This window comes from Protomyctophum parallelum (assembly GCF_964188405.1).
Source record: "Protomyctophum parallelum genome assembly, chromosome: 7".
In the NCBI taxonomy this organism is placed as follows: domain Eukaryota; kingdom Metazoa; phylum Chordata; class Actinopteri; order Myctophiformes; family Myctophidae; genus Protomyctophum; species Protomyctophum parallelum.
Window position 1 is genome coordinate 29561807 of NC_139705.1, and position 21877 is coordinate 29583683.

A 21877-nucleotide genomic window follows, 5' to 3' on the forward strand; every position below is an offset into this window, starting at 1 on the left:
AGCTGTCACTCGATCATGTAGGTTCACACTCTATAACATACGACGAATTAGACCGTTCCTCACCCAGGAATCAGCCCAGCTCCTAATCCAGACAACAGTCTTGTCAAAACTCGACTATTGTAACTCCCTCCTTACTGGCCTACCAGCATGTGCACTTAAGCCTCTCCAGCTGATCCAAAATGCAGCAGCTCGCTTGGTCTTCAACCAGCCAAAATTCTCACATGTCTCCCCCCTGCTCCGCTCCCTCCACTGGCTCCCGGTCGCTGCCCGCACAGAATACAAAACTCTGATGCTGGCATTCAAAGCAACCAAAGGTATGGCTCCCCCATATCTTACAAGTATGATTGAACCCTACAAACCCTCCCGCGCACTCAGATCAGCCAACGCAGGGAAACTGGAAGTACCCTCACTAAAAACGCCGGGACAACGCTCCACACGTCCCAAACTCTTCTCCCTTCTGGCTCCAAAACTGTGGAATGCACTTCCCATTGCAGTCAGAACTGCAGCATCACTCCCAATCTTCCGCCGTAGCCTGAAAACCCACCTTTTCAGACTCCATCATGGCCCATAGCACTTACCCTAACCCCTTACATAGCATTTCTGTTGGCTTAGATAGCATTTGACACAGACTTATAGCATGTTATGTAGACAGCACTATAATTGTATTGTATATAGTCATAGCACGCCATAGTACATATGTATAGCATAGTAGTGAATATGTATAGTTTATTATGTATAGTGTATGTATAGTTTCATCATATAGATATTCCACTGTTACCTTCTTATCTTACGCATGTTTCATGATAAATGCTTTTATGTGATGTATTCCCATGCTTTTGTTCTTGCCTAAATGTAAGTCGCTCTGGATTAAGAGCGTCTGCTAAATGCCTAAATTGTAAATTGTAAATTGCCCTAGGAACTAGTAGGTTCAAGGTTAACTGTATTGTCAGCAATAACAATTAAAAGTAGGCATGTGAAATGCATTGTGCATTAAAAGCCCACACACACCTAACATCTTAGTCTAGTTTTAGTCAGCATAGCTTAGTCTTCAATTTATTTTCCTCAGTGAATAGGACAATCAACACTGATCAATTTTAAGCACTTTTTTTGTTTTTTTTCTCACAGACACTACAGTAGTCGTGTGTGGGTGACATTATTCACCAAGCAGTGCGATCGAACCCCCGCCATTTTGCACTTACGTACAAAATACTGTCATAAGAATAGAGCATATATATATATATATATATATATATATATATATATAGCAGTGTGCAGCAGATATCAAACAACTAAGTGAATACATACATACATTAGTGATAGTGCCATTGCAGTCCTGCATGTACTGCGTGTGCATTCCTCCGGTGGCATAACGCCAGCCTTGATACATAGAGAGCAGGTATAAGCAGTATGGGTCCAGAGGGACAGCTCTCTCCTGTATATATATATGCTTATGATAAAGATGGGTCAGGGTCATTCAGAACAGCCCACACTGTGCTCTGATATCCAGACAGTTAGCTGTGCTGAGACCCGGGGCACAGTAACGGGACCATGTTGTTTTAAAGTTATGAAGTTTGTGTTCTTCTCAACATTAGGGGTTGTTGTAGCTTATTGCGGCAACAAATCCGCAAGCTGTTGTATTTATAGTCGGAACCAACCAATGCCATGTCTTTGGGTCTGAAACAGAATGCGATTTTGTGCCTGTGTCTTGTCAAAAAGTGCAAAAGATTTAATAGAGCGTATGTGGCTGCACGCCACATCATCATCATACCCAGAAGTTATGCAGGAACACCAACCGAGTGACAACAAAATAAATCTGATTGCATTAAACAACGTTAAACTGACTTTGCCACTCACTTTATGTATACGCATACCCTCTATTACGATATCACTTGTAAGCAAACAATTAGATCAAAGTAAACACAAACAGCTTTTTTAACAGAGTTTTATTTTTATGTAACCACTTTAAGCCCTGTTCAAGATTTGTGAGCATGTGAGATTGTATATCAAGTGTTCAACCAACAATGACATGGCCAAGATGGGTACACCAGGTTGAAATGTCCCCAAAAACAATGGATGATTACCGCATATTTGCCAACAATATATTATTGGCGAGACGGTTATATCGGTTGGGGCTCTTATAGTCCCTTTGTTTTTTGTTTCCCACATTTTGTTTTTAATTATTATTTCCAAACATTTAAAGAAAATTTTGAAATTCTATAAATTAGAAAACACATGTTGAAGAAGCGGAAGCTGTGACTGAAAACAGGTAATCTACAAGCAGATCTACGTACAAGCTCACAATGAGACACGTTGTGAGCTTGTAGATCTGCTATTTTCACTAGTTTAGGCCCAGGGCAAAACTTCTTAATTTCTCTCTTGGATCTTGAGCTGTACAGTTTGTGAAACCACTGCTTTATATTTACTTACTTTCTCCCCTGGTTCCTCTCAGAGCCATAAGAGTAAGACTACACTTCATGGGGCTTCAGTCCAATGGCGGCTCTTCTACATAGACTTTTATTGGTCACTTCATGGGGCTTCAGTCCAATGGCGGCTCTTCCACATATACTTCTATTGGCCAAGAGCATTGCAAACAGTGATAATGTCGTGGCAGAATGCACTGGACTCAGGCAACAGCCCAGCTTTACTGATCTTAAAATTAAATGTAGTAATAGTACAACATTACAGTACACATCACTGTGCAATACTTATTGTACTGTGCAATAGCTCTTATTTGCGCTGTTGAAAACAACGTATTTCAAACTCCAGCTTGTCCCTCTCCAGGCTGCATGAACAGTAGGGATGGGACGATATGGGTATACCTCACGATACGATATATATTGCGATATTAGGCCCTTGATAACGATCATATCACGATATTCAATATATTGCGATATTTGCGATATATCGATATATTGTATGAAATATCATCAACGATAATATCACGATATCTGCAACTACAAAATACTTGGAACTGAAAAGAAACGCTATTTTCATGCTCGGACACATGGAGGTACATACACATAGCTGTCTATAGTGGTTGCACCACTCAAACACTAAATTAATAATACTCAATAAACTCCCCCTTTGCCTCATACGCTCATCATAATACATCACAAACACCACCAACTGACCATTATCACTTTTTTTTTCTTCCGATATCGATATTTTAATAATCGTTATTGATTATTTATTGTGGGAGGACGTATCGATATACAGTATATCGATATTTCAATATTTCAGCACACCCCTAATGAACAGCACTCGAGCGCTCAGTTGTCTGCCCCCTCAATGTCGTCGTAACTCTGTCTCACTCTATGGCTCTGGTTCCTCTGTCCTCGTGCAAGCAGTGTGTAACTCTGTCTCTATGGCTCTGGTTCCTCTCTCCTCGTTGCAGGCAGTGTAACTCTGTCTCTATGGCTCTGGTTCCTCTCTCCTCGTTGCAGGCAGTGTGTAACTGTCTCCATGGCTCTGGTTCCTCTACTCATTGCAGGCAGTGTAACTCTGTCTCTATGGCTCTGGTTCCTCTCTCCTCGTTGCAGGCAGTGTGTAACTCTGTCTCTATGGCTCTGGTTAATCTCTCCTCGTTGCAGGCAGTGTGTAACTCTGTCTCTATGGCTCTGGTTCCTCTCTCCTCGTTGCAGGCAGTGTGTAACTCTGTCTCTATGGCTCTGGTTCCTCTCTCCTCGTTGCAGGCAGTGTGTAACTCTGTCTCTATGGCTCTGGTTCCTCTCTCCTCGTTGCAGGCAGTGTGTAACTCTGTCTCTATGCCTCTGGTTACTCTCTCCTCATTGCAGGCAGTGTGTAACTCTGTCTCTATGCCTCTGGTTACTCTCTCCTCGTTGCAGGCAGTGCCGGCACCTCGGTGACGTTCAACAGGAACGGCGACGCTCCGGGCCGTTACGACTTGTTCCAGTTCCAGGTGTCCAACACCTCGTCCACCCCGGAGTACAAGGTGATGGGCCAATGGGTGGACTCGCTGCAGCTCAGGGTAATGACACACATACATTATACACCACATTTACACCGTAACTTCAGTACAAGGTGATGGGCCAATGGGTGCAGCTCAGGGTAATGACACACATACACTATACACCACATTTACACTGTAACTTCAGTACAAGGTGATGGGTGGGCCAATGGGTGGACTCACTGTAACTTCAGTACAAGGTGGTGGGCCGATGGGTGGACTCACTGTAACTTCAGTACAAGGTGAGGAGCCAATGGGTGGACTCACTGTAACTTCAGTACAAGGTGAGGAGCCAATGGGTGGACTCACTGTAACTTCAGTACAAGGTGATGGGCCAATGGGTGGACTCACTGTAACTCCAGTACAATGTGAGGGGTCAATGGGTGGACTCACTGTAACTTTAGTACAAGGTGATGGGCCAATGGGTGGACTCGCTCCAGCTCAGTATACAGTACACTGCAAAGTTTACCATTAACCTAATTTATTAAAGTGTAACTTCACAACAAACGTTGCACGGGCAAGGAGCGAGCGTTCCCACGGCGATATCGCACAAAATAATGTCCTGATATGGAGCGTCGGTCGCCGCGTTGCGACATAGCCTGAACCAATCAAATAACCAATAAATAGTAGCGTGTAGATCTCAACCAATTAAAGTGTTTGTGTTTATATACCACTACCGTATATATGCATACCGTAGGTCACCTACGGTATGCATATGGGTCAGTGACGTGACACCCCAAAAAAAGTGTTTTTTTTAAACCTTTAAATAACAGGAATAAAAATGATTTACTTTTGTTCTACTCACTCTCATCTTTATGGAAACATATTTTGTTTTTAGATATTTTATTGGAATCAGAATTTATTCAGCATTTTGTTGTACTTGTGCCTAAAATCGTCATATGGTGTGACATGACAATAATTGTTTATAAAATGAAAATGGAGTACAACTTTCTTAAGTTGCTCACTTTATCAAAGTCCTTTATCATAACTAACCTGTGATCCACTATAGTTTTGTGAAAATGTATTAAATCTGTATATTATTTTCGTAATCAACACTCAATGTGAGGCCCATGTTATCGGTATTTCAATATATTTTGCATTTATTGTGACAAAACTTTCTCTAAAATTACACAAATATTTGCTATGTAATCCATAAACATTAATGGTTTCATCATTAATAAAGGTATGATTTTTTTCACTATTCGGAACGTCACACCAAATTATTTAGTGTCACACCGTATGATCATATCTTCATTTTTCAAAGCAAACTGTGTTTTAACCTACTTATTAGTGAGTACTGAACTTTACAGATTGATTAAACAATTACTCAGGAAAAACAGCAACAGGAAAATTGCTTTAACATTGAATAACATGGCAATGACTGAATAAAACTAAATTAAACACAATTTATTGTGGATAGTTGCAGATTTTAGGTGAAAATGTTTAAAACAAATGTTTAAATGGACAAAAGAAACATGGGACTTTGTTATATATTGCTATATCTGTAGGAAATTACAGTTTGTATCATATGGTGTGACAAAAAAGTCATATGGCGTGACAGGAAAACAGTCACACCATTATGATAAAGTGTCACACCATATTACGTTTTCTGCACTTAACATAACCTTGAGGCTACTAGCTACACATTAGCATGCTACCAATATGCTAGCTATAACAAAGCAACATAGATTTACATGTAATTATGACCAAAAAATCTAATACCTTTAGCTTTTTTAATGAAAAAGGTGTCACACCCACAGACACTTGGAAGAGTCGCATTTGTCAGCGTTCCAACAAGATCGTATTTTATGAAAATGTTAAAATGATAATTCACCACAGACACCTTTCATGCTATTGCAATGCAAGTGCTGAACAGCCTTACTGAAGAAGTACCTCTCTATCCCAATGGGTGTGTAAACAATTGCCTGTTGAAATTTCCCAAAATGGTGTCACACAATATGATTTTGGTTTGGGGGACAAAATATTTTTGATCAGAAATGACTGAAAACATTATGCTTGGACTTTGAAAAGATTAGGCTCACAAATAGACATCTATATTATATTTATGGATTTTTTAAAAGAATTTTAGCATTTTTTTCCTTAGTTTTATTTAAGTTCCTACTTTTAGAAACAAGGCCAGGACAGTCGCACCATATGAGTTTTGCTGTGTTTGGTTGACAATTCTGAAGAAATGAGGAATGAAATGTTTTAATCTTGAGTATGTTCACATGGACCATAATGTCCTGCACAATATTCAGAAGGTTTTTGACAAATATATTTCTTATTTATACATGAGTGACACTAAGGACAGCCAGGGACACCATGTCACGTCACCCACCCACATATATACGGTTGTGGTATATAAGTGCTACAGTATGCATATAGGTTTAAAGTGGTATAAATGGTGAAATAAATAAGTGGTGCATTTATATACACCTACAGTAGGTGAAAAGAGCTCACTGTGAGCTCGTTGTGCAGCTTGTACAGTAGATCTGATACTTATACTTACTAACCAAGCTTGAAGTTTTAGGTTGTTATTGTTAAGTAAAAAATGTACAGCGATTTCTTTATTAATATTTATATAGTCCTACTAGACCCCAGGAAATTACATCTGGCCACAAAAGATCACAGGATCATGTGGAGCTAAATGAGCAAATGAAAAATAATTTACACTCTTCTTTTACTTTCTCTATTAAATAACAACCTAAAACATGAACCTTGGTTGAAAAATCCACTTTGTCCACCATTGTTGATTTTCCAAGCTGGCATGGAATGGAAACAAGCCTGTGTTTATCTAGCATCAGTATTATAATGACTCAAATATTAAATATGTTGCATATCACCACCCCCACCACCTCGTCAGGACATTGTGGTACTGCAGCTAAAACAGATTCAGAAGCAAAAAATAAATGCCATGGACTGGTTATATCAGAGTGGTGATTGAGGCTCAAAACATTAGAAATAAGTTGGAGGGACATAGACAACATGATATTAAATATTAAAAACTGTTTTAAAATTCATGTTATAGCTGCTTTAAGTACTTTTTCCCCACCAGTGAAAGAGTCACCGTACAGCAATGAGACCCAAGGTGACAGATCTGGCCGCTCTGTCTCCATAGCAACAGTGAGCTGTTGGTCTCATTACCGCGTTGTGTTTTTTCCTCTCCTCCTCCAGCAGCTCACAGCATGTAATCAGTGTGTTTCCACAGAGCTCCATTCATTGTCCAAATAACACATGACACCTCCCCTGGCCCCAGATAAATGGCAGATGATAATCTACTCAGACACCCCAGCAACAACACATTAGTCATACGCAGGTACACGCCACACAAACCCGGTGTAGACATGGTGTGACTGTGTGACTGTGTGTGTGTGTGTGTGTGTGTGTGTGTGTGTGTGTGTGTGTGTGTGTGTGTGTGTGTGTGTGTTAATTTGACTTAAATGTTCATACCAAGACTTTTAATACCAGTGTGTGTGTTTGATTGATTGTGTGACATTTATATTTCACAGTATGTATGAATTTCAAACGAAAGCACAAGTCAATACAAAAACTGTTGCTGTGGACGACACCATGATTAAGCATTACACTTGTTTAGAACAGGGTCCACCGTTTTTAATTCATCAGAACATTTAGAGACGTACAGATATATACTTCTATGAAAACAGGAAATCATCATATAAAGAATGTAAAACAGGGAAAAACAAGTACAGTATGGGGGAAAAGGGACTATGTGGGGTTGGGGGACTAAGACTATTATTTGTTTTCGAATTGCAGCCGTCCCTAGGTGCTCTTTGAGAGCGGTTTTGAAGGAGTCATGGGATTCACAGAATCCACATGCTTAATTGTAGGGCGTTCCACATTTTAGTGCAGTGGTTTTCAACCAGCGGTCCGGGGACCACCAGTGGTCCTTGAGGGGGTCCCAGGTGTTTCCCAGCTAAATGATGGAGAGTTGGTAACCAAGTGGACCCTTATAGATCTTTAACTCCTGAGAGCGTAAAATGAAACCAAATGGACCCGTACAGGTCCATTTGATTTCATTTTACAATATCTAGAGTTACATTATTGTTAAACATCTGCATTACTTAATGCTGCTATAAGTAATAATATGGTATTCAGACAGCCAGCAATGGGTAGAACGCTCCCAAAATAAATGTAGTCTCTGTGACACATCTAGGGGCCGTAATCTGCATTCAATGATTTTCCTAGAAGCTTTGTCATTGGTCGATTTGCCTGTCTGCTTCCTGATTGGTCATTGCGACTGGGTTTTTTTTTTTTTTTCGACCAATGACAAAGCTTCTAGGAACATCTTTGAATGCAGATTGCGGCCCCCAGATGTGTCACAGAGACAATTTTTTGGGGGAGCGTTCTACCCATTGCTGGCTGTCTGATAAATGTTTAAGTCTAAACAATTAGAGATTAGATTTTATTTTCATCAACGACCTGTTATCTCATAATGGTATCACCATCAATACAGCATGCATGGAAATCGTATCCAACGACAACAAAATATTCTTAGTCTTTGGTCTGAGAGGCTAAATGTCAATGTCAATTTTCGTGGCTCAAATGCTGAATAAATAATGGACCTTGATATGAAATGGGTTGAAAACCACAGTTTTAGTGCCATAGGAGCGTGCGTGCATGTTTGCACGTGCTGACCTTTGTGGTCAGGACAGCATCAATCCAGTGTTCGTTTCGTGTTTATACACCAAAATGAACAAATTGGACGAGCCACAAAAAGCCTGTCATAAACTTCACATGGCTAATTCACTTAATGGCCGCGGTGCACACACACAGTCGATAACAACGATGGTTGTTAATGACTTTTCAATCTTTCCTCTCATGCTGTCAGTGTGATTTCACGGCAGGTCGTTTAAGCTGCGTGCATTTCTTAACTCTGCTTGACTTTGGGACGTCAGGGCCTGTTGATAGTAGAAGACATTTCACACATTTTTATTTGATTTTTAAGTGCTTTCCTTGTTGCTTTAATAATCTTTGTCATTCAGGGTTGTTATCATTAATTGTGTTGGAGTTGCCTGTGCCAAGGGTGTGTGATAATTCTGCATGTGGGAAGTTGCATTAATACTGATGATAGCAGGTTACAAAAGATAGAGAATCTCTTATTTAAGTCACGAGTCGTCATAGAGCCATCCTTGAATATAATATATTCCTCCTCCTATGAATGTGAGTGCAGATTAGAAAATGATATCCCTCCTCCTATGAATGTGAGAGCAGATTGTTATCCTTCACTCAGCGTGACTGACTGACAGGAAGACATTAGTGGTACTTCTGGAATGGCGTCTCTCTCTCTCTCTCTCGGTTACTCATGTCGTCTAATGGAAGACAATAATAACATTATAAATAGAAACAGCTTTGCTAAAGTCTAAAGCCCTGCAATAAACGATCACACTAGTAGGCACCAAATCCCAGTTCTCCTCAACAATTGATTTGAGTATTTCCAATACTCTAATTCTACTCCACTATATGTCTTAGAGGCAAATGTTGTACTTTTACTCCACTACAATTATTTGAAAACTTCAGTTACCGTACTTTGTACTGTAGATTTGGATTATTATTACAAAACATACATTAACCACTTCAGCGCCCTATATGCATTTCTGCTATCTGCATATCTGTTTTTGAAATCTTAACTTAAAATAGAACACCCTACACGAGTACTTCTACTTTTAGAACTTGAAGAACATTTTGATACCAATACTTTTGTACTTTTACTCAAGTGCATTTTGATGTATTTCCCTATTGCAGTATTTTTACTTAAGTAAAACACTAGAGACCACCCTTATTATATTTGCTCAGAATTTCCCTCTCTCTAAATCAGGGATGTCAAACTCAAATACACATAAAGAAATTGGTACAAGTCGAGGGCCGGACTGTGTTTCAACACACGGGCCATTTTTTTCTAGAGGGGTAGCTGAAAGTTGACCACAAGTGTTATACTTTCACTGCTGATCAATAGTGAAGAGAAGACGCATGCTTGCGCTTGCGGGCCCTGATACGTGACAATGCACTCGCAGTGCATTGTGGGACTTGTAGTATTATGGTGGTCCGTGCAATATACCAGAGGGCCAGTTCTAATACTAATTAAATATCATCCTGCGGGCCAAAGATAATTCATTCACGGGCCTGATTTGGCCCCCGGGCCTTGAGTTTGACATATATGCTCTGAATTAATCTTTATTCGTCTTCCGTTATTTGCTCGATTTCATTTATACGATACATGATCCAAAAAACGTTCATATTTTGAACGAGAGGCGGATGAGGAGCAGAAATGAAGCGCTAGTATATCCATCAGATCAAAACCACAGAGAGCGCCCTGGATTAGGAGAGACAAGGCATTCTTTCTGCCGTGCTAACAGGATAGTGAACGGGAAGCTAATAAATAAATCCTCTCTTCATAATGTCAAAAGTTTACTGCATAAACTGCCGTTTCAGCCGTAAAGCTTGAAGTCTCGTCTATCGCGAGAAAAAAAGCCTTCTAGCATGAAATGCTCCTTTACTGACAATCCTCTGCATTCACACTCGTGTGTTCTTTGCTTTGTTTTCATTTTAGTAGGTAGTAAGCTCTGTTTCCATGGTGATTTCTTTCAATGACTTTCAAGTACTGAGAAGACATACAGTATAATAAGTCCCATTACACAAAAGGACAGAAAAGTGCTCTATTTTAGGTTTCAATTCCTCATGCATTATGGTGTGTGTGTAGTGTTCCATATGCAGCTTATGGTGTGTGTTCTGTTCCATATGCAGCTTATGGTGGTCTCCACTCTCCATGTCTAGGAGATAAACTATACTCTAGTGTAGTCTGTGTCTAGGACTGGGGTTCTCAGCCTGTGGGTCCCCAAAAGAAGAAAATGCAACTGAATGGCTAGGAAAATGGAATTTTACAATGGAAAATGACATAGTACACATGGTGCATGCATAAACTTTCCTTAATGATTATATCTGGGTTCAGTATTTATTTATGATGTATTTTCTCTATTATTAATGTTCATTGAGACACTCAGATTGACCATAAACCATTTATTGCAAAGCTATTGCATGTTAGTATGACGGTGTGGCTCTGCTCATGTGTTATCAGATAATCTGCGTACCGAGACACAGCTCTGATATCACATTTGATATCTCCGATTATCTGTGCACCGAGACACAGCTCTGATATCAACGACCCCCCCAGAGCAGAGCCAAAGATACAATCCATGAACAACAATACACAGTAATAACTCAACAACACATGATTCAACACAATTAATCTACACAATTGCAAACAATACAATAATATCCCCTGGACTAAGAACTACAGGGAGGACGCCAGGGAGGTGGGGGAAATTTTCACGCAGACACCACACGAGCTGCTTGACAGCTCAGCATGGAGAATAAGTAGCGAGCTGAGGCTGCTTAAGTAGGACGCCTGAATTGCAATGTGGGAATTAGGGTGTGGCCTTGAGAAGAAGTTTTCAAAATCTCTGTGTTTTTTGTGATCTGTGGGCGAGTATATACAGCATGATCTCTGATCTCTCTCTCTCTCTCTCTCTCTCTCTCTCTCTCTCTCAGGTGGAGGACCTCCAGTGGCCAGACGGTGAACAGGAAGTGCCCATCTCGGTTTGCAGCCTGCCCTGCAAGACAGGAGAGAGGAAGAAGAGAGTCAAAGGTACAGTACGGAGTAGTGGTGGAGTCTCTCTAGGTCGTCCTCAGACGAGCCTTCCATCGTCGCTTCCAGTCATCCCGGTTCTCCATACATCCGGCCAGCTTGTTGGTGCTTTGCGCTCCTGCATCTTTCTTGAGTACATCCACATAATAGTGTGGGACGTCCTTGTGACCGGTGCCCATGTGTAGTGGAGGAGTAGTGGCTCCGTTAAGCCCAAACCACACAAGGGTCGAGACGGGACGAGATGGTTTTAGCCAGACAGTATGTCCGGTTGCAACGGCCCAACCGCCCACATTTTGGTAAAACGCTATCATCAACGCTTTTGTCTTCCGTTTTTCCCCCCAAAAAATTATAAAACATTTAAAAAAAATCACAATAATAAAACACGGCCTCCTCATGAATTAGGACAATAATGAGCCATCATGCAGAACCAAAGGACGGGTGTTTTCTATGAATCTGTGGTGGAATCATGAACCATCAATCTAAATACGCAATCAAGCAACTTAAAAACTATCTGGGGTGTTCAATCAGTAGTAGTAGGCGATGAAATCAGTAGTAGTAGCGATGAAATGAGACCAAACATGTTTGAAAGTGAAATATCCCAAACCCATATTTTGTACTATTTTCTTTTTTCAATCCTTCTTGAAGAATCTGTGGAAAAAGTGTGAATACATTTTTCATAAAAGTTCTAATCAAATCTTGTCTTGTGTGGGGTGTCCGTCCGTGGCACAAATGTGCAATTTTAAAAAAGGCACTTTTTTTCAGAAATCCCGGTAGCCGATGTACAAGCTCACAACGCATCGCAATGCGACACGGTGTGAGTTTGTAGATCGGCTACTGTCGTTGCGCAAGCGACACCTCGCTCAACTAATGCCCCATTTAGACTGCAGTCACATCCAGTCAAATCTGAATCAAATCAGATTTATTTCTCAAATCTGGTCCTTTGTCAAGACCGTTGCAAGTGACCAGTTCAGATCTGTCTCAGATCTGTGTGTTCAGCGTCAGACTGGAAGCCAAATCCAGCCTAGAATCAGATCTGTGCCACATCCAGATTGGAATCCGATTATAAACACTTAAGTCACATCGAAATACGATTTAGAATAGGTTACTGCGTTCAGACTGAGACAGATCTCCTGAAACTACCTCTGAATGTGGCTTACCGGTAAGTGATTCGCATTCGTAAAAATGGGATTTCCGTGTGACTTGTTTGTGTTTGGACTTAAAAAACTAAAAACTAATAATGCATGTGGCACAGATCTGGATTTGTCTGCCAGTGTAAATGGGCCCTTAATGTACAATTCACCATTTACTGGAGACACATTTCTACACAGAGGGCAATTCTTTCTTTCAACATGAAACAGCTTAGTTGAAGTTCATCAGAGTTCAGACAAGGTTATATTCTCCTGAACGCTGGCTGTGGTTACGCTGTGGAAAGGAAAGGAGAATGTTTTGACATTTCTTTCAACACAATAAATACATGCTGCCTGCATTCAATGGACGAGAGGGAGAGGGAGAGAGAGACAGACAGAGGGAGAGCAGCTGGGATCGAACTCCCTTTGATGTCTGTGTGTGAAGTGCATGTTGCCTGTAGTGTGTGTGTATGAAGTGCATGTTGCCTGCAGTGTGTGTGTGAAGTGCATGTTGCCTTCAGTGTGTGTGTGTGTGTGTGTGTGTGTGTGTGTGAAGTGCAAGTTGCCTGCAGTGTGTATGTGAAGTGCACGTTGCCTGCAGTGTGTGTGTGTGTGTGTGTGTGTGTGTGTGTGTGTGTGTGTGAAGTGCACGTTGCCTGCAGTGCTCGAGTGCAGTGTTGGAAAGTAGCTATAAGTAGAAGTACTTAAGTACAGTTCAGAATTGTTTCTTAGTATTTCCAATTTCCAATACTTTTACTTTTTTTCAGGGATACAAATATGGTACTTTTCACTCCACTACATGTATGTGAAAACTTTTGTTATTGTTATACTTTGTAGATTTGGATTATTATTACAAAACATGCATTAACCACTTCAGCCTTATATACAATTTAGGCCATTTGAAAATAGACGATCTACAAGCTCACTGTATGTAGATGTGCTGTTTCAAAAGATTTTTATACATTAGAAACTTGAAAGTGGACATTCTGCAGAATTGAGTACTTAACACAGTCCGTGCGGGAATCGGTTTTCTCCGTGGTTCGAATCCCAACAGTCCAGTGCGGGACACGTAGATGTCCCGCATGAATGAGCATATGGGACTGAGGGAACATATTATCGGGGCTACTACTGTTTTGTTTATTTTTTATGAAGATTAAAGGGATGTGTTAAAGGCATGCCATGCTGTTGGCACTGCGACCTGTGTGACATATTATCTTTCTGTGTTAAAGGCATAATGCTGCTGGCACTGCAACCTGAGTTGACATATTATTTTTCTGTGTTAAAGGCATAATGCTGCTGGCACTGCGACCTGAGTTGACATATTATTTTTCTGTGTTAAAGGCATGCCATGCTGCTGGCACTGCGACCTGTGCGACGGCTACCAGTACCAGTATGATGAGACGTCGTGCCGCATGTGCGCGTACAACCTTCGTCCCAACACCAACCGCACGGCGTGCCAGCCCATCCCCGTGGTCAAGCTGGAGTGGCACTCGCCCTGGGCCGTCATCCCCGTGTTCCTGGCCGTGCTGGGCATCGGCGCCACCGTGTTTGTGGTGGCCACGTTCGTGCGGCACAACGACACGCCCATCGTGCGGGCGGCGGGCCGTGAACTCAGCTACGTGCTGCTGACGGGCATCTTCCTGTGTTACGTCATCACCTTCCTGATGATCGCCAAGCCTGACGTGGGAGTGTGTTCCTTCAGGTAGAGGTCTGTCTGTCTGTCTGTCTGTCTGTCTGTCTGTCTGTCTGTCTGTCTGTCTGTCTGTCTGTCTGTCTGTCTGTCTGTCTGTCTGTCTGTCTGTCTGTCTGTCTGTCTGTCTCTATATATCTATCTATGTCATCACGTCCCTGAAGACCGCCAAGCCAGTCGTACTACTGTCAGTCAAACGTTACAAAACAAGACATCAAAAGGCAAGGCTCATTAAACATGTCAAAATAAACAGCATATCCCCTCCCCAGGCGTATCTTCCTGGGTCTGGGCATGTGCATCAGCTACGCGGCGCTGCTCACCAAGACCAACCGGATCTACCGTATCTTCGAGCAGGGCAAGCAGACGGTGGCGGCGCCGCGCTTCATCAGCCCCACGTCGCAGATCGCCATCGCCTCGTCACTCATCGCCGTGCAGCTGCTGGGCGTGCTGCTGTGGTTCGCCGTGGACCCGCCCAACACCGTGGTGAGTCATCAGAACAATGTCCAATCACAGCTCAACACCGTGGTGAGTCATCAGAACAATGTCCAATCACAGCCCAACACCATGGTGAGTCATCAGAACAATGTCCAATCACAGCCCAACACCGTGGTGAGTCATCAGAACAATGTCCAATCACAGCCCAACACCGTGGTGAGTCATCAGAACAATGTCCAATCACAGCTCAACACCGTGGTGAGTCATCAGAACAATGTCCAATCACAGCCCAACACTGTGGTGAGTCATCAGAACAATGTCCAATCACAGCCCAACACTGTGGTGAGTCATCAGAACAATGTCCAATCACCATTTAATATCCTCTGACCAGGTGGATTACGACGAACACAAGACCATGAACCCTCTGCTGGCGCGAGGCATGCTGAAGTGTGACATCACCGATCTGCAAATCATCTGCTCGCTGGGATACAGGTGAGCTTTAACCTGGGCGAGAACCCCTTTTAGTGTTTTACCAAATGCTATTGAAACTACATGAAGCTCATTTTGATGTGCAAAGTGCAAAGTGTCTTTGCTCATTGGGAAGACTGTTGGCTCTCTGCCAAACTAGCTAGTGGAAAGATGGACAGGCAGGGAGCCAGACCATAACAGTAGGTCAATCTTATGTGCTAAAGGTCAGGTCAATGTCTATCTCATAAGCAGGTGTCCAAGCATGCACCAGATACAGTATGGTCACTGGTTGACATGCACAGTATTCACCTTACCATTGATATGTAGCTGTTTGTTGTTGTAACCTACAGCCAGTGTATTCAACTAGATTAGGCCAGGGGCCACAACTGTAGAATGATGGTGTGTGGGGGGCCGCGTGCACGCTTTACAGAAAATGTGGGGGTTCTCAAAATGCATTTTGTGTTCAAACACGAAGATGTCTATACAGCTATATGCTACCTCAGAATAGATGTAGACTTATTTGACAGTGCATAAACATAATTGCCTTGACATTAACGGCCGTCAATGAGCAGCGCGCACGCACGCGCACACAGTTAAAGTCAGTTAAAGTCGTCCCCCCCCCCCCCCCCCCCCCCCTGGGACTTTAACAGGGGGCGGGTGGAGGCACGCTCAAATATGGAGCATGTCAAACAAAGCAGTTCTCACACAGTGGCCTCTCCAATATGGCACAGTGTACTGTATGTATCATCTATATGGCAAAATGCTGATTATCAAAACATAAACATGTAATAGTAAATACTAAACAGTGCAGGCAGTAGGCACACACGCAAGTGTGTGTCGCACACTGGTACACAGACCAGAAAAGAGAACACAACAGGAGAGGTGACATAATTGGCACACAGCGCAACGCAGCGCAGCACAGCCCAGCCCAGCCCAGCCTGAGAACACAGTACAAAATATAACATTAACACTAGTGGCAGTACAGCCTGACCTTCAGAACACAATAGAAGACATAGGTCTATATTAACATTACAGCAGCAAGCAGCAGTTTGGCACATTATCATAATACAATCTGATGTTACCTTCCACATTCACGACGTGAACCTTCTTCTCCTCCTCCTCCTCCTCCAACTCGATAACGTTCTCATGTTAGATTGTTACCGTACTTATTTTCTGAGCCATGCAAATAAACAACAACCCGCACTGACCGGAGACGGAGAGATTAATGCGTCCCGCGCGTAAAGCTAAACCAGAAACGAGTCATTGCGTCAGTACGGATGTAGCCTCGGAAACCCAGACGTTTTATTTCCAGCACGGAGGTGGGGGGGGATATAGTTTAGGGCACCCATTCTTGAGATTTTTAAGATACATTCAAATCAAATAGATGTATTTGTAGACACAGGTCTCAACTACCAATCTTGAGAAGGAACAGGTTTTTCGCATAACATTTATTTCTAAAATGGGACATTTATGCACTTAATACCTGATTCATGTCAACTCCGTCAGACACACTAAAATCCCTTTTAATTGAATTTGATAATTTCAACAATAATATAAAGTCCTCAGTTATCTTATAATGGCTTTCAGTAATCAAGTTAAGTAATACAATTCTTTTAATATTGTTTTGTTCCAATATCACACTATTATGAAATATCCAATCTCTCAAATCCGTCATTTCAACCTTTATTTTCAATATTATAACATGAAAACCATGTAAAAAAACCAAAAAAAACATCATTACGTATCATTTCAGTTGGTGTTTCAATACATAAGCACAAAATATTTAACATCGAATTTTCTATTTCTTTGGAAATTAACAAAAACATCACGGGACGAACGTCTGACGGAGTTGACGAACATCTGACGGAGTTGACAAGTTTAACTGATTTAGGTTCTAGACCACCTAGGATCTTGATTCTGGTGACTAATCCCACATTTTCAAGGATGAGGAATACAGTGGTACTATTTATATTGGCCCTGTGACCATGGCAGCCATTTTCAAAATGGCCGCCACCTGCTGTTATTTTACAATAACTCAAGTTCTACACCACCTAGGATCTTGATGCTGGTGACTAATCATACATTTTCAAGGATGTGGGATACATTGGTACTATTTAGATTTGTCCTGTGACCATGGTAGACATTTTTCAAAATGGCCGCCAACTTTCTGTTATTTCCCAATAACTCAAGTTCTACACCACCTAGGATTTTGATTCTGGTGACTAATCCTACATTTTCAAGGAGAAGGAATACAGTTGTACTATTTAGATTTATCCTGTGACAATGGCAGCCATTTTCAAAAATGGTGGACCTGCTATTATTTTACCAATTTAGTCAGGGAATATTATCAGAATAATGTCAAATCTGTGAATACATTTCTTACCAATAATTTTTTCACCAATGTGTTTGTAAAGGTGTCTACTAACATATCCCACATTGGTTTCTATTGAACCACCCTAGGGGCATTTTTGACAGCTGCTGAAAGTTGGGTACCATACCAAGTGGCTATGGCCAAACTAGGGAGTCTATGGCCAAACTAGGGGTCAAACCCCTTGGGCTAAATTCGGCCATATATCAACTTGCCCAAATGTGCTGACCTCATTTTGTGATGACGGCTATGGCCGTTGTCAGCCCAAGGAGTGTTCTTCGTGCATAGCTAATGCTTGGAATGCATTCAGAATCATGAAAACTCCCTAGTTTGACATGTCACATGCTACTTAAAGCATAATGAACATTTTGCCTTATATAGGTTGTTGATGGTACCCCAACTTTCAGCAGCTGTCAAAAGTTCCCCTAGGGTGGTTGAATATAAAGCAATGTGGGATATGTTAGTAGACACCCTTCCAAACACATTGGTGAAGAAAATTCTTGATAAGGAATTTATTACCAGATTGTATTAATATCCCCTGACTAACTCATCTTCTAGACCACCTAGACCCGACTTCACCAACAGAGACCTGATTGACACCTAAACAACAAGTTTGGACAGCCCCACCAATTAGTGTTACGGAAAATAGCAAGTGTCTACCCTAGGCCCAGAGGGAGACACAGAACTTAGATGCGGCTCAAATGTTGCACGACTCCTCAACAAGCTGCCACCAGAGATGAGAGCTGAATTCTGCCGCACAATGCTCTGTGGCCCAGGAGCAACCAACACCATGTTGGAGTTCTCTGAGTGGTTGAAGCACGAGTCCTAGCCATATAGCCTGTGCAAAGGCAAACACCTTGAAGACCTGCTTGAGGTGAACAGTGAGCAGTGAACAGTGAGCGAAAGAATGAAGACAGAAGATCTGCCTTCAGGACTATCAGGCAGGATGTGCAGACACTGAAGGCATCAGTGTCGTTCTGTGTCCCCAGCATGTCAACCAAAGGAATGTTACCAAATCAAAGGAGCCTTCACCTCAAGTCACCTGGGGCTGGGTGAGCAATCGTATCCTGTATCTAGCCTCACAACTAAATACAGACACTTGGCCAGACTGCCGTTTGAAAGGGTCAAACCCTTCATCCTGATTGGGGAAGACCACCCCACCTAATCACACCAACCGAACAAGTGAGGTTGGAGCCTCCAGGTGGGCCAGCAGCCATCTGCACAAGACTGGGCTGGACCCTGCAGGAAAGCAATCTCCAGCCAAGACAATGTAAGTTGACTATAACAGAGCCCCAGAACACAGAGCTCATGAGAAGGATGGAGAAACACTGGCAGGAGGCCACCAAGATACAACGCCACACTGCAGTGGCCAGTGAAGTCAAACTGTGCGTCTGTACCTGAAAGGGACAAGTCAAAGGCCAGAAAGCCCACCTCCTTTTAATGTCCTGTCAGTAGCAACTCAACCTGCACCTGAAATAAGCCCTGACCCTTCCCAGAGAAAGTTCATCCTTGAAAATGTAATGATTAGTCACCAGAATCAAGATCCTTGGTGGTCTAAAACTTGAGTTATTGGTAAAATAACAGCAGGTTGGTGGTCATTTTGAAAAACAATGGCTGCCATGGTCACAGGACAAATTTAAATAGTACCACTGTATTCCTCATCTTTTAAAATGTATTATTAGTCGCCAGAATCAAGATCCTAGGTGGTCTAAAACTTGAGTTATTGTAAAATAACAGCAGGTGGCGGCCATTTTGAAAAACAATGGCTGCCATGGTCACAGGACAAATCTAAATAGTACCAATGTATCCCACATCCTTGAAAATGTATGATTAGTCACCAGAATCAAGATCCTAGATGGTGTAGAACTTGAGTTATTGTAAAATAACAGCAGGTGGCGGCCATTTTGAAAAATGGCTGCCATGGTCACAGGGAAAATCTAAATTGTACCACTGTATCCCTCATCCTTGAAAATGAAGTCTTAGTCACCAGAATCAAGATCCTAGGTGGTGTAGAACTTGAGTTATTGTAAAATAACATCAGGTCGCGGCAATTTTGGAAAATGGCTGCCATGGTCACCACGAGACAAATCTGTGATGGCCCTATAGCCAAAAATGTTCCTTAAGGCATGCTCTAACTGTGTGCCAAATTAGAATACGTCCCATTATTCAAAAACTATAATTTTATTGTTTTAGGAACACTTTTGTCAACTCCGTCAGATACATGTCAACTCCGTCAAAACCTGACGGAGTTGACGTCTGACGGAGTTGACAAAATTCGTCATTTGTTTTCATCTTAACCCTCTGTAGTACAATGTAGCCATTTTGTTTTTGCTTCATTTGTTAGCTAAACCCAACCCTAAACTAAAATAATAAAAAATATTTTGGAATTCTTAACAAAGATCATAATAATGTCCTGACGGAGTTGACATGTAAAAGCTGTGACCTCATTGATATCAACATTGTTTGTTTAAAATATAAAACAATTGAATGCTTGTCAGACCAGGTGCTCCACTGTTGCAACAAATATAAACGGGACTTGGAAAAGGAGTCTTCAGGCTAAATCTGTCGACAATATTTTCTGATTAATTTAAGACTTTTAAAAACCTGACGGAGTTGACGGGAGACGTGGGACACACATTTGATATGAGATATCTAATCGAAAATATAAATTAAAATTAACTGTGTATATTGTTTGCTATGTTGTTGACAATCTACTATAATTTAGTATGTATATTTATGTGATTGTGACAGTATTAGACACTTTTTTAGCAGTTTGAAATTGTGACCACTTGCTGGGGACAGGCTAAATACAGGCGTTTTTGGGTACAGTGCCTGCTTTTAACTAATTCAGATGGCATATGAAAACAATTATAATGAAATTAATGGCATAATAAGTGCTTTTATTTTTATGAATTAATTTATTTTTAACATAAATAAGGCTCTTATGTGTGGGACATGTTTTTTCCACTTTTGTCCCTCATCTCAAGAATGAGTGAGGGATAAAGTTTGCACGCTTCTATCTGTTACTTCTCTGACACAGCACATGATGCAGTTCAACTGAATGCAATGCAAACCAATAGGCGAGTTGCGCTCCGGTGCGGTATGCAAAGGGAATGAATGACTTCTGTCCGTGACAATAATCAATCCTACAGTTTGAATTCTGTACACACGCACACATAGAGCAAAACATATAATATGGGGATATCAATTGAAACATTTTTTTTTTAACTTTCGACCTTCTAATTTGAATCGACTTGTTAATGAAATTAATGCATCGATGCATCGATTTTTTAATGAATGCCCTAGTATATATAACTCTATATATGGTCACAGCATCCTGCTCATGGTGACGTGCACCATCTACGCCATCAAGACGCGGGACGTCCCAGAGGACTTCAACGAGGCCAAGCCCATCGGCTTCACCATGTACACCACCTGCATCGTCTGGCTGGCCTTTATACCCATCTTCTTTGGTACCGCCCAGTCCCAAGAAAAGGTCAGTGTCCCTCTACCACTCTCTCTCTATCTCTCTCTCTCTCTCTCTTGTCTGTCTGTCTGTCTGTCTGTCTGTCTGTCTGTCTGTCTGTCTGTCTGTCTGTCTGTCTGTGGCCACATCCAGACGGAGGCGTCTACAGCTGTATCCGCACACGTTTATAATCGTATTGGTGTTTCTGCCAATCACAGACAGTTTCTAATCGTATTGGTGTTTCTGCCAATCACAGACAGTTTCTAATCGTATTGGTGTTTCTGCCAATCAGACACAGTTTCTAATCGTATTGGTGTTTCTGCCAATCAGACACAGTTTCTAATCGTATTGGTGTTTCTGCCAATCAGACACAGTTTCTAATCGTATTGGCGTTTCTGCCATTTAACTATTCATGTTAGTGGAAGTTGCTCAGTGGCGTTTTGAAGCACCCGGAAGAACCATCTACTTCCGCATTTTACCACCACATTTTGGTGGTCAAATGCGGAAGTTCAACCGAGCGGTCAATATGCCCAGCTGCACGGGGTTTCCCGGTCAGGAATCCACGGGTCCGCCTGCAGTTCACGCTCTAACCACTAGGGTCGAGTGCTTCAACGCTGGAGAGCCTCACGGGGCTTGGCTATTACAGCAACATGCTTCTGTGTTCTTTCTTTAAACTTTTGTAAAGCTGAATTA

General features: G+C 41.8%; 1 protein-coding gene across 1 annotated transcript in view; it reads left to right on the forward strand.

Annotated features, from left to right (window-relative positions):
- LOC310862010 (metabotropic glutamate receptor 7-like) overlaps positions 1-21877 on the forward strand; it is a gene marked incomplete at its 5' end in the record, with an annotated part of 184899 nt that overhangs the window by 129459 nt on the left and 33563 nt on the right. The window contains 6 exons of the mRNA XM_083769746.1: positions 3850-3988; positions 11534-11630; positions 14099-14459; positions 14717-14930; positions 15274-15374; positions 21052-21214. Of these exons, the coding sequence (XP_083625872.1) occupies positions 3850-3988; positions 11534-11630; positions 14099-14459; positions 14717-14930; positions 15274-15374; positions 21052-21214 (1075 nt within the window). The remainder of the gene's footprint in view (positions 1-3849; positions 3989-11533; positions 11631-14098; positions 14460-14716; positions 14931-15273; positions 15375-21051; positions 21215-21877) is intronic.